Consider the following 13,777-nt stretch of genomic DNA (forward strand, 5'->3'; position numbering starts at 1 on the left):
AGAAATTAAGTCTCATAGTGCCCAGAGCCATTTGAACCATTTTTGAAACCTGACTTAACCTAAGGGCATCACACACATCCCTGCCCGAGGCAGGATTCGAACCTTCGACCATAGCAACAGCGCCATTCTGGGCTGAAGTGCTTAGGACAGCTCGGCCACAGCGGCTGGCTAGTATGTAGATGAAACCTTGTTCTACGTGTGTTATTGCGATTTCTGTATCTGTTATAGTTTCCAGGAAAATAACTGGGAGGTAATAATTCCGAAATGACCCTCATACAACTGAAACATGTCGGTATTGCTGCTTCTGAATAGCTTATATCTCTCCAAACCGAAAATTGTGTAAGAGGCTGAAACGACAATGTACACCATCAAAATTGGAGGTGGCATTGAAGATCTCAACAAGTGTCGACATGAGCTGTCAAAGGTGATGATTGTCCTGGAGACCTCAGCAGAAGCCAACGGAAGCTGCTGAGGTTGGATATTGTGTAGTGGGCCTCAGCAGGTACCAATGTGAATCAAGGCTGGAAACTGCTGGGAACCTCATCTGGCAGTGGCAAGGCCCATCACATTCCGATATGGTGCTGTATATCTCAGCAGGATTGTGAAGTTGTGGACTGTATTTGGAACATCGGCAGTCGTCAATGTTTGGGGCTGTAATGGGCATCTGAGCAAGTGCCAACAACAGTTTGGGTCGGCAACCTCTGCAGCCAGCGACTGGGTCCATCGAATGTGGGTGTGGTGATGAAAATCTCAGCAGATGCCGACAGAATTCGCTCATGAGGCAGGTGGTACTGGCGACCTCACGAGCGTCGAAGGTGGGGTTCTGTACCGCCACCTCAGCAGGCGCCGACGTCAGCGAAGTACCTGCCGCGGCCCCTTGGGAGGGCCTCTGCGGCGGCCGCCGCAGGGTGCACGATCTCGAGCCCCTCGACCGTCGAGAAGGCAACACTGGACGCAGTGCCCGGCGTGGGTGTGGCCAGCACGTCGCCGGCGCCCAGGCAGCGTTCCCGCTCCACGGCCAGCCGGCGCTGCAGCGCTCTGGAGATGCGAACCTGCGTGCGACAGAAGGCCTCATTACACTGGGTGGTAACAAAAGATTTGCTGTGTTTACAGGGTTGCCACAAGTTCTGGAAGTCAGGGGATATCAGGGAGTTTCAAAAGTGCCAGAGAAATCAGGGAAATTGTTGTTGTTGTTGTTGTTGTGGTCTTTAGTCCTGCAACTGGTTTGATGCAGCTCTCCATGCTACTCTATCCTGTGCAAGCTTCTTCATCTCCCAGTACCTACTGCAGCCTACATCCTTCTGAATCTGCTTAGTGTATTCAACTCTTGGTCTCCCTCTACGATTTTTACCCTCCACTCTTCCCTCCAGTACTAAATTGGTGATCCCTTGATGCCTCAGAACACGTCCTACCAACCGATCCCTTCTTCTAGTCAAGTTGTGCCACAAACTCCTCCCATATTCTTTTCAATACCTCCTCATTAGTTACGTGATCTACCCATCTAATCTTCAGCATTCTTCTGTAGCACCACATTTCGAAAGCTTCTATTCTCTTCTTGTCCAAACTATTTATCATCCATGTTTCACTTCCAGACATGGCTACACTCCATACAAATACTTTCAGAAACGACTTCCTGACACTTAAATCTATACTCGATGTTAACAAATTTCTGTTCTTCAGAAATGCTTTCCTTGCCATTGCCAGTCTACATTTTATATCCTCTCTACTTCGACCATCATCAGTTAATTTTCTCCCCAAATAGCAAAACCCCTTTACTACTTTAAGTGTCTCATTTCCTAATCCAATTCCCTCAGCATCACCCGACTTAATTCGACTACATTCCATTATCCTCATTTTGCTTTTGTTGATGTTCATCTTATATCCTCCTTTCAAGACAATGTCCATTCCGTTCAACTTATCTTCCAAATCCTTTGCTGTCTCTGACAGAATTACAATGTCATCGGCGAACCTCAAAGTTTTTATTTCTTCTCCTTGGATTTTAATACCTACTCCAAATTTTTCTTTTGTTTCTTTTACTGCTTGCTCTATATACAGATTGAACAACATCGGGGAGAGGCTACAACCCTGTCTCACTCCCTTCCCAATCACTGCTTCCCTTTCATGCCCCTCGACTCTTATAACTGCCATCTGGTTTCTGTACAAATTGTAAATAGCCTTTCGCTCCCTGTATTTTACCTTTGCCACCTTTTGAATTTGAAAGAGAGTATTCCAATCAACATTGTCAAAAGCTTTCTCTAAGTCTACAAATGCTAGAAATGTAGGTTTGCCTTTCCTTAATCTATTTTCTAACATAAGTCGTAGGGTCTGTATTGCCTCACGTGTTCCAACATTTCTGCGGAATCCAAACTGATCTTCTCCGAGGTCAGCTTCTACTTGTTTTTCCATTCGTCTGTATAGAATTTGGGTTAGTATTTTGCAGCAGTGACTTATTAAACTGATAGTTCGGTAATTTTCACATCTGTCGACACCTGCTTTCTTTGGAATTGGAATTATTATATTCTTCTTGAAGTCTGTGGGTATTTCGCCTGTCTCATACATTTTGCTCACCAGATGGTAGAGTTTTGTCAGGACTGGCTCTCCTAAGGCTGTCAGTACATCTACATGGATACTCTGGAAACAACATTTAAGTGCCTGGCAGAGGGTTCACCGAACCACCGTGACAGTTCTCTATTATTCCAATCTCGTATAGCGCGCGTAAAGAACGAACACCTATATCTTTCCGTACGAGCTCTAATTTCCCTTATTTTATCGTGGTGATCGTTTCTGCCTATATAGGTCGGTTTCAACAAAATAATTTCACATTCAGAGGAGAAAGCTGGTGATTGGAATTTTGTGAGACGATTCTGTCAAACGAAAAACGCCTTTGTTTTAATGGCCACCGCAAATCCTGTATCATTTCAGTGGCCGTCTCTCCCTTATTTCGCGACAATACAAAACCTGCTGCCCTTCTTTGGACTTTTCCGATGTACTCCGTCAGTCCTATCTGGTAAGGATCCCACACCGCGCAGCAGTATTGTAAAAGAGGACAGACACGTGTAGTGTAGACAGTCTCCTTAGGAGATATGTTACATGTTCTAAGTGTCATACTGTAATGGTACTTGAATTACGTAAGCATTGCAGCACCTCACCTCAACCTCTCGATACCAGCACTATTCTACTGTGTTTCTGTAAAGCAGATTTCATTAATGTAGAAGTACTTTGATACATGGATATGTTTATATTGCAATGATATTATTCTTGTGTGAATTCTTATTAGACTTGGTCGTCATGTAGAAAAGGCGCAAATTGTAGTCAGTTTATAAAATGTGAACTTTAACAGTGAGGAAGATATTTTCAAGTATGTTTTGTGTAGTGACGTTTTGGAATGACTTGCGTGATATTGTAACAAAAGCAATAAAAAAGAAGTGTAACTTAAATTCGGAGTGCTGATTACTTTTTTACATCACCATTGTCCTAACTTTAAAAGGTTTAATCTTCAAGAATGGTTTGTGAAACACATCTATAAAACTTCTGAATATCGCAGAATAACACCTAGGCCTCTTTGCATCCAAGCTTGGAATCATCACTACCTAGATTTTCGACGACTGAGCCATGAGTTCACAACGAGACCAGCGTGGGAAACACGAAAAGATGAGTGCGTAGTTTATCGATTATTTCATGAAATGACTTTATTAACTGTGCTCTACTGACACCTGCCACATAATATAACTTTGTTGTTGCCCGAAAATTCAATATTTAGCAGCGTGAGCAACACTACAAATCATAATTAATTTTTGACCTTTGTTGTGGTAGGATTGTTAGAATACCAATAAAACGCGGTCTTTGGTTAGCCTTCCCCACAACATTTTCTGTGTGTTCCTTCCAATTTAAGTTGTTTGTAATTCTAGTTCCCAGGTTTTTAATTGAATTTACAACCTTTAGATTTGACTGATTTATCGTGTAACCGAAGTTTAATGGATTCCTTTCAGCACTCATGTCGATGACCTCACAGTTTTCGTTATTTAGGGTCAACTGACAATTTCCGCACCATTCAGATATCTTTTCTATGCGGTTTTGCAGTTTGTTTTGATCTTCTGATCACTTTATCAGTCGATAGACGACAGCATCATCTGCAAACAACCGAAGACGGCTGCTCAGATTGTCGCCCAAATCGTTTATAGAGATAAGGAACAGCAAAGGTCCCATAACACTACGTTGGGGAACGCAAGAAATCACTTCTGTTTTACTCGTTGACTTTTCGTCAATTACTATGAATTGTAACCTCTCTTGACAGGAAATCACAAATCCAGTCACATAACTGAGACGATATGCCACAAGCACGCAATTTCACTGCGAGCCGCTTGTGTGGTACAGTGACAAAAGCCTTCCGGAAATCCAGAAGTACGGAATCGATCTGAAATCCCTTGTCAATAGCACTCAACACTTCATATGAATAAACAGCTACTTGTGTTTCACAGGAACGATATTTTCTAAACCCATGTTGACTGTGTGTCAATAGACCGTTTTCTTCGAGGTAATTCATGATGTTCGAACACAATATATGTTCCAAAATCCTGCTGCATATCGACGTTAATGATATAGATCTGCAATTTAGTGGATTACTCCTACTACCTTTCTTGAATATTGGTGTTAGCTGTGCAACTTTCCAGTCTTTGGGTACGGATCTTTCGTCGAGCGAACGGTTGTATATGATTGTTAAGTATGGAGCTAATGCATCGGCGTACTCTGAAAGGAACCTAATTGGTATACTGTCTGGACCAGAAGACTTGCTTGTATTAAGTGGTTTAAGTTGCTTCACTACTCCGAGGGTATTTACTTCGACGTTACTCATGTTGGCAGCTATTCTTGATTCGAATTCTGGAATATTTACTTCGTCTTCTTTTGTGAAGGCATTTCGGAAGGCTGTGTTTAGTAACTTTGCTTTGGCAGCACTGTCTTCGATAGTATCTCCATTGCTATCGCGCAGAGAAGGCATTACTACTGCTTCTCCCCTTCCTACCATTCCCCTCGGATTGCAGTCACTGCTGCCACCACTTCTTGCTGCTAGCCGAGCAGCTGCCGACGAGAGCCAGGGAGGCAACAGGAGTGGTTCGTTTGGATCTGATGCTCAGATATTGTTGAGTCAGTGGCCGAAGATGGCGGTCACGTGTGCTTGAGTTGTGCCTGAGTGACTGTGTGAATGGGTGTATGCTCTTGTTTTGTGACAAAGGCTATGGCCGAAAATTTGGTTGGGAGACTATCAGTTGTAGACTTTTGGGACACGTATTATGTTCGAGTATAATAACTTTTCTGGAGACTAGAAATCTACTCTGTAGGAGTCAGCACGGGTTTCGAAAAAGACGTTCGTGTGAAACCCAGCTCGCGCTATTCGTCCACGAGACTCAGAGGGCCGTAGACACGGGTTCCCAGGTAGATGCCGTGTTTCTTGACTTCCGCAAGGCGTTCGAAACAGTTCCCCACAGTCGTTTAGTGAACAAAGTAAGAGCGTATGGACTATCAGACCAATTGTGTGATTGGATTGAAGAGTTGCTAGATAACAGAACGCAGCATGTCATTCTCGATGGAGAGGAGTCTTCCTAAGTAAGAGTGATTTCAGGTGTGCCGTAGGGGAGTGTCGTAGGACCGTTGCTATTCACAATATACATAAATGACCTTGTGGATGACATCGGAACTTCACTGAGGCTTTTTGCGGATGATGCTGTGGTATTTTCGAGAGGTTGTAACAATGGAAAATTGTACTGAAATGCAGGAGGATCTGCAGCGAATTGACGCATGGTGCAGGGAATGGCAATTGAATCTCAATATAGACAAGTGTAATGTGCTGCGGATACAAAGAAAGAAAGATACCTTATCATTTAGCTACAAAATAGCAGGTCAGCAACTGGAAGCAGTTAATTTCATAAATTATCTGGGGTACGCATTAGGAGTAGTTTAAAATGGAATGATCATATAAAGTTGATCGTCGGTAAAGCAGATGCCAGGCTGAGATTCATTGGAAGAATCCTAAGGAAATGCAATCCGAAAACAAAGGAAGTAGGTTACAGCACGCTTGTTCGCCCGCTGCTTGAATACTGCTCAACAGTGTGGGATCCGTACCAGATAAGGTTGATAGAAGAGATAGAGAAGATCCAACGGAGAGCAGCGCGCTTCGTTACAGGATCATTTAGTAATCGCGAAAGCGTTACGGAGATGATAGATAGACTCCAGTGGAAGACTCTGCAGGAGAGACGCTCCGTAGCTCGGTACGGGCTTTTGTCAAAGTTTCGAGAACATACCTTCACCGAGGAGTCAAGCAGTATATTGCTCCCTCCTACGTATATCTCGCGAAGAGACCATGAGGATAAAATCAGAGATATTAGAGCCCACACAGAAGCATACCGACAATCTTTCTTTCCACTAACAATACGTGGCTTGCGGAATATGGATGTAGATGTAGATGTAGAGGGTCTTTTCTGCGCACCTGTCTGCGGCTCAGCGGTCATCTTTACGGTGTGTTGCTACTTATCCTCATTAGTACCGATTCTCAGAGTATTTGCGCCAGTTATCTGTTGCATGGAATGGTGAAAGCGGTCTCATTTCATCAACATGGTGTCTGTGACACGTGAATAGCTGGCTACACGACTGGACTTCCCCTATGAGCCAAAACTGCAGGTCTTTTCTGTGGGTACCTCTAACGGATTGGTTCTGCCGATCTGAAGCCCATCGTTTCCCACTAATGGCCAAGCCCTGCCCATAGGATCTAGTCTCACCGACCTGCCTACAGGACGGGTCTGTCTGTGTCTGGCATAATGCGGCGGATTTTCGTGGTTTTTCCACGGACCTAGTACTGAGGTGCTCCTCGGCAGGCCAGAGGCCCATGGGCGATGGAATTCAGAAATTGCGATTGTCTCACCGCAAGTATATTTTACAGTGCAGCGTTTTACAGGTATTTTAGTTATTCTAGTACATTTTCGCACTTCGAAAATATTTTATACATTAGCAAGCGTGGACGATACGACGAAGAAAATTGTGAGTCGCTGGCGGTTTGTACGCTATGTACTCATATATTTGTAAAAAGAAAAATCACTCAATACTTGTAAAATAATAGCCATAACACAGTGACTAATAACCAACAATAACGAACATAGTAGAACCAACATTTTATTGGTGATCACCTATAGTGTTGGTTTACACAACTTTTCCTTGCCTTATACCCTTCTTCCAAGAGGCCTACTTTTTTCTCAGGTTAGTCCTGAAATCAGTGAAGGTATTTTAAATCTGTCTTACGACTCCAAGGAAATGTGTATTTTTGTCAGAAATGTGTTTAGTTTCATTGAAATACACTACTGGCCATTAAAATTGCTGCACCACGAAGATGACGTGCTACAGACGCGAAATTTTACCGACAGGAAGAAGATGCTGTGATATGCAAATAATTAGCTTTTCAAAGCATTCACACGAGGTTGGCGCCGGTGGCGACACCTACAACGTGCTGACACGAGGAAAGTTTCCAACCGATTTCTCATAAGCAAACAGCAGTTGACCGGCGTTGCCTGGTGAAACGTTGTTGTGATGCCTCGTGTAAGGAGGAGAAATGCGTACCGGCACGTTTCCGACTTTGATAAAGGTCGGATTGTAGCCTATCGCGATTGCGGATTATCGTATTGCGACATTGCTGCTCGCAGTGGTCGAGATCCAGTGACTGTTAGCAGAATATGGAATCGGTGGGTTCAGGAGGGTAATACGGAACGCCATGCTGCATCCCAACGGCCTCGTATCACTAGCAGTCGACATGACAGGCATCTTAACCGCACGGCTGTAACGGATCGTGCAGCCACGTCTCGATCCCTGAGTCAACAGATGGGGACGTTTGCAAGACAACAACCATCTGCACAAACAGTTCCACGACGTTTGCAGCAGCACGGACTATCAGCTCGTAGACCATGGCTGTGGTTACCCTTGATGCTGCATCACAGACACGAGCGCCTGCGATGGTGTACTCGACGACGAACCTGGGTGCACGAATGGCAAAACGTCATTTTTTCGGACGAATCCAGGTTCTGTTTACAGCATCACGATGGTCGCATCCGTGTTTGACATCGTGGTGAACGCACATTGGAAGCGAGTATTCGTCATCGCTATACTGGCGTATCACCCGGCGTGATGGTATGGGGTGCCATCGGTTACACGTCTCCGTCACCTCTTGTTCGCATTGACGGCACTTTGAACAGTGGACGTTACATTTCGGATGTGTTACGACCCGTGGCTCTACCCTTCATTCGATCCCTGCGAAACCCTACATTTCAGCAAGATAATGCACGACCGCATGTTGCAGGTCCTGTACGGGACTTTCTGGATACAGAAAATGTTCGACTGCTGCCCTGGCCAGCACATTCTCCAGATCTCTCACCAATTGAAAAAATCTGGTCAATGGTGGCCGAGCAACTGGCTCGTCACAATTCGCCAGCCACTACTCTTGATGAACTGTGGTATCGTGTTGAAGCTGCATGGACAGTTGTACCTGTCACGCCATCCAAGCTCTGTTTGACTCAATGCCCAGGCGTATCAAGGCCGTTATTACGGCCAGAGGTGGTTCTTCTGGGTACTGATTTCTCGGGATCTATGCACCTAAACTGCGTGAAAATGTAATCGCATGTCAGTTCTAGTATAATATATTTGTCCAATGAATACCCGTTTATCATCTGCATTTCTTCTTGGTGTAGCAATTTTAATGGCCAGTAGTGTGTAAGGTGCGCTCAAAAAGAAACGAGCTTGAGGCACAATTACAGAAACCAGTACTTGTATGTTAGAAGTATTGACCCTGGCTGTTGAGACACTTGTCCGACTGTGACACTAGGCGGTGTATGGCTATCTCATAAAATTCCCGGGGCTGCGATGTTAACCAGTTCCGCACCTGAAGTGAATCGTTTGCCCCTCAGAGCCTTTTTAAGGGGACCAAAAATGGCGTAATCACAGGGAGAGACTGTATGGAGGGTGGCCGAGAACCTCCCATTTGAATTTCTGCTGGAGTGCCGCGACTGTGTCGGCCCTATGACGCTTTGGATTGTCGTGGAGCAGAATAACCGCACAGGTGAGATTACCTGGTTGTTTTGATTTGATTGCTTGGCGAAGGGTCGTCAAGGTTTGCGAGTAACGCCGGGTAGGAAGTGAATCAGAAGGGGGCCATCTTGGTCAAAGAAGAACGTCAGCATAACCTTTCCTGCTCTCGTGTGGATGGTCTTGGCTTCCACTGGAGAGGTTGTCGTTTTGATTCTGGTTCGAAGTGATGACACAATGACTCATCTCCAGCCACCAGTCGTACCAAGAACGCATTCGCTTCCCAAGCATAGCGCTGCAGATGGGCACGACAGTGGGCCATTCGACATGCTTTCTGTTGTGGTTGAAGACTATGGGGCACCTATTGGGCACACACTTTCCACATGTGCAGTCGATCCTTCACGATGGTGTGGACACTTGCGACACTCAATCCGACCACGGCGGCTGTGGCTTTCATTGTCACTCGGCGGTCCTGGGTAATGAGTACATCCACCAGCTGGACGATGTCATTGGTAATACAGTGTGGTACTCCAGACCGTGCATCATCGGCTAACGACACCCGTCCTTCCCTGAAGCGCTTGTTCCACGCCTTGACCCTTGCAAGGGACATGCAGTGTTCACAATACACTTGTGACATTCGTCGATGGATGTCTGGTCCTCCTACTCCTTCCGCTGTCAGGAAACGAACAACACCCCTTTGCTCTTCTGTTCACGCCTCCGTGCCACTGTTTGTAGCGCACTGGCAGCATTGGACGATTGATGCATGCTGCTGCTGGCTCTGTATAGCAACGTGACTTGCACGTGTGTCCTCTAGCGACGGTCTGTAAACTTCCAACGTCTGGTCGGAACCACACCTCGTTACACACGCCACGATATTACCCTCCTGTCACCAGTTTGCGCATTCCAGACTCTGGGTCGTTTCTTTTTGGACGCCCCTTATAAAATAACAACTGTTGTCTTAATTTAACACATATAACATTTTCCTTGCTTTCTCCATCTAAAAACAGTTCATTACAAAAGATGTTGATGTTAGTACTAAAGATTTTTGCTCACATGGGGGAGAATTAAGGAACTCCTTAAATTTTTCCCAATGTATATCTTTACTTACCCTCGAGATCCCAATATTTGTCAGGGAAAAATGCTAAAACTTGTCCAGAAATCAAGGAAATATCAGGGTATTTTAGTTGGGGAAACTTCTGGCAGCCTTGATTCGGATATCTTATAGCTTCGAACAACGCCAGACAAAAAAGTGAAGTCCATGGAAGCAAAGAAGGAAACGAAATGAAACATCACAGGTTGAGAGGGCATGTGATGTTATTTTAGTGGTTACGATTGGACTCAAATGTGCGCCCAGTTATCAGTATGATGCTGCTCCCCTCTGGCCTGGATGCACGCACCGATTCGGTTGCGAAGGGCCTCTGTATCCTCTCCTGAGGTATGTCGGCTAACAACTGTTGTAATTGATCTAATATCCTGGATATTGGTACGGGGACGAACTGGACATCCAAGACTTGAAAAAAAGGACTTAATATTTTTTTCTGTAAAATGTGAAAAACACTGACTTTTATGTGAATTCCATTGAGTGACAAGGAGAAAGACAATAAGCACGATTTATTATCTGTGTAGACAATGATTATAGAAGACGACATATACTCTGTTAATTTTCTTTAGTCCGATAAAAGAGAAGACGTTGTACATTTTCGAGCAGTACCGCTGACCTAGCAAGACGCACTTTTCCTACATTCTGTATTAAACAATTGTTAATTTATCTTAATCGTTTTCAGAATACGAAATGTTATTTGTTACTATTGAAGCCCTCTTTTATTTATAAGAGAATTGTGTCCTTTCCTGCAGTTATTTGAAGTCTTATCAGTTACCATCTTACCCTATTGTCGTCTGCTATTACAGTCAGTACGACAACGGCCTTGCAGCAGCGCATACACCAGTTTCCATGAGATCACCGAAGTTAAGCGCTGTCGGGCGTGGTCAGCTCTTGCATGGGTGACCATCCAGGCCGCCATGCGCTGTTGCCATTTTCCGGGGTGCACTCAGCCTCGTGATGCCAATTGAGGAGCTACTCGACCGAAAAGTAGCGACTTGGGTCAAGAATACCATCATAACGACCGGGAGAGCGGTGTGCTGACCCCATGCCCCTCCTATCCGCATCCTCCACCGAGGATGACATGGCGGTCGGATGGTTCCAGTTGGCCACTCGTGGCCTGAATGCGGAGTGCTTTTGATTACAGTCAGTACAACCGGTTTTAGTAATTACCGCTCTTATAGGCCGGGTATTACTGGGATAACTGATTGAAATTGTGCATTTATGGAAATATTAGGGTGTCTCCGTCATTATTTTCATTTTCTGATGCAAATTTTGCCATACTGGGCCAATTAGAATTAACAAACGAGTTTGCTACTAATAAATATACATTCATACGAACCCTAACTTTTCAATTCCTGAGACCAAAAGAGATCATGTTGAAAAGTTGTTGTGGCTTTTGTGTGCAATAACGTATCTGCATGTTAACGTACCTCCAATAAAAGGAAATCATTATAATCAGTTGTTTAGGTCACCGAAGCGTTGGGTGTAATAACTCTGTGTGAGTATTTTTAGAATTTAAGAGACTGTCAAAAAATCTGTGTCACAAATAATTAACAATTATCTGTTTAAAATACAATTTCATGGATCACATTACAATTACACTACACACAGTTCATTCATTCACATTAACACACACCGACAGATATATATATATATATATATATATATATATATATATATATATATATATATATACTCCTGGAAATGGAAAAAAGAACACATTGACACCGGTGTGTCAGACCCACCATACTTGCTCCGGACACTGCGAGAGGGCTGTACAAGCAATGATCACACGCACGGCACAGCGGACACACCAGGAACCGCGGTGTTGGCCGTCGAATGGCGCTAGCTGCGCAGCATTTGTGCACCGCCGCCGTCAGTGTCAGCCAGTTTGCCGTGGCATATGGAGCTCCATCGCAGTCTTTAACACTGGTAGCATGCCGCGACAGCGTGGACGTGAACCGTATGTGCAGTTGACGGACTTTGAGCGAGGGCGTATAGTGGGCATGCGGGAGGCCGGGTGGACGTACCGCCGAATTGCTCAACACGTGGGGCGTGAGGTCTCCACAGTACATCGATGTTGTCGCCAGTGGTCGGCGGAAGGTGCACGTGCCCGTCGACCTGGGACCGGACCGCAGCGACGCACGGATGCACGCCAAGACCGTAGGGTCCTACGCAGTGCCGTAGGGGACCGCACCGCCACTTCCCAGCAAATTAGGGACACTGTTGCTCCTGGGGTATCGGCGAGGACCATTCGCAACCGTCTCCATGAAGCTGGGCTACGGTCCCGCACACCGTTAGGCCGTCTTCCGCTCACGCCCCAACATCGTGCAGCCCGCCTCCAGTGGTGTCGCGACAGGCGTGAATGGGGGGACGAATGGAGACGTGTCGTCTTCAGCGATGAGAGTCGCTTCTGCCTTGGTGCCAATGATGGTCGTATGCGTGTTTGGCGCCGTGCAGGTGAGCGCCACAATCAGGACTGCATACAACCGAGGCACACAGGGCCAACACCCGGCATCATGGTGTGGGGAGCGATCTCCTACACTGGCCGTACACCACTGGTGATCGTCGAGGGGACACTGAATAGTGCACGGTACATCCAAACCGTCATCGAACCCATCGTTCTACCATTCCTAGACCGGCAAGGGAACTTGCTGTTCCAACAGGACAATGCACGTCCGCATGTATCCCGTGCCACCCAACGTGCTCTAGAAGGTGTAAGTCAACTACCCTGGCCAGCAAGATCTCCGGATCTGTCCCCCATTGAGCATGTTTGGGACTGGATGAAGCGTCGTCTCACGCGGTCTGCACGTCCAGCACGAACGCTGGTCCAACTGAGGCGCCAGGTGGAAATGGCATGGCAAGCCGTTCCACAGGACTACATCCAGCATCTCTACGATCGTCTCCATGGGAGAATAGCAGCCTGCATTGCTTTGAAAGGAGGATATACACTGTACTAGTGCCGACATTGTGCATGCTCTGTTGCCTGTGTCTATGTGCCTGTGGTTCTGTCAGTGTGATCATGTGATGTATCTGACCCCAGGAATGTGTCAATAAAGTTTCCCCTTCCTGGGACAATGAATTTACGGTGTTCTTATTTCAATTTCCAGGAGTGTATATATAAAAAAAGTTTTGCATCCCCCTCAGTTCCGAGAGTTCCGGAACCTGTACAGAAAATTGGGATATAGATCAACATAAACATCATTTCCGCCCATTTTATTGCTCATGAAAACCACCTATTGCATGTCGTACCACCATAAAGCGAGACCTTCAGAGGTGGTGGTCCAGATTACTGCACACACAGGTACCTCTAATACCCAGTAGCACGTCATCTTGCATTGATGCATGGCTGTATTCGTCGTGCCATACTATCCACAATATCAAGGCACTGTTGGTTGGTCCATATTGTCCCACTTCTCGACGGCGATTCGGCGTAGATCCCTCAGAGTGGTTTGTGGGCCACGTCGTCCATAAACGGCCCTTTTCAATCTATCACAGCCATGTTCGATAGGGTTCATATCCTGAGAACATACTGGCCACTCTAGTCGAGCGATGTCGTTATCCTGAAAGAAGTCATTCACCAGATGCACTATGGGGGCACGAACTGCCGCCCATCAA

At 45.7% G+C, this 13,777-nt stretch overlaps 1 protein-coding gene across 1 annotated transcript in view; it reads right to left on the reverse strand.

The window, feature by feature from the left end:
- Positions 1 to 836: 836 nt before the first annotated feature.
- LOC124719722 (U4/U6 small nuclear ribonucleoprotein Prp31-like) overlaps positions 837 to 13,777 on the reverse strand; it is a 156,805-nt gene continuing 143,864 nt past the window's right edge. Inside the window, exon 5 of the mRNA XM_047244925.1 lies at positions 837 to 1,052. Within this exon, the coding sequence (XP_047100881.1) occupies positions 837 to 1,052 (216 nt within the window). The remainder of the gene's footprint in view (positions 1,053 to 13,777) is intronic.

This window comes from Schistocerca piceifrons, chromosome 11 (genome assembly GCF_021461385.2).
Source record: "Schistocerca piceifrons isolate TAMUIC-IGC-003096 chromosome 11, iqSchPice1.1, whole genome shotgun sequence".
Lineage (NCBI taxonomy): Eukaryota > Metazoa > Arthropoda > Insecta > Orthoptera > Acrididae > Schistocerca > Schistocerca piceifrons.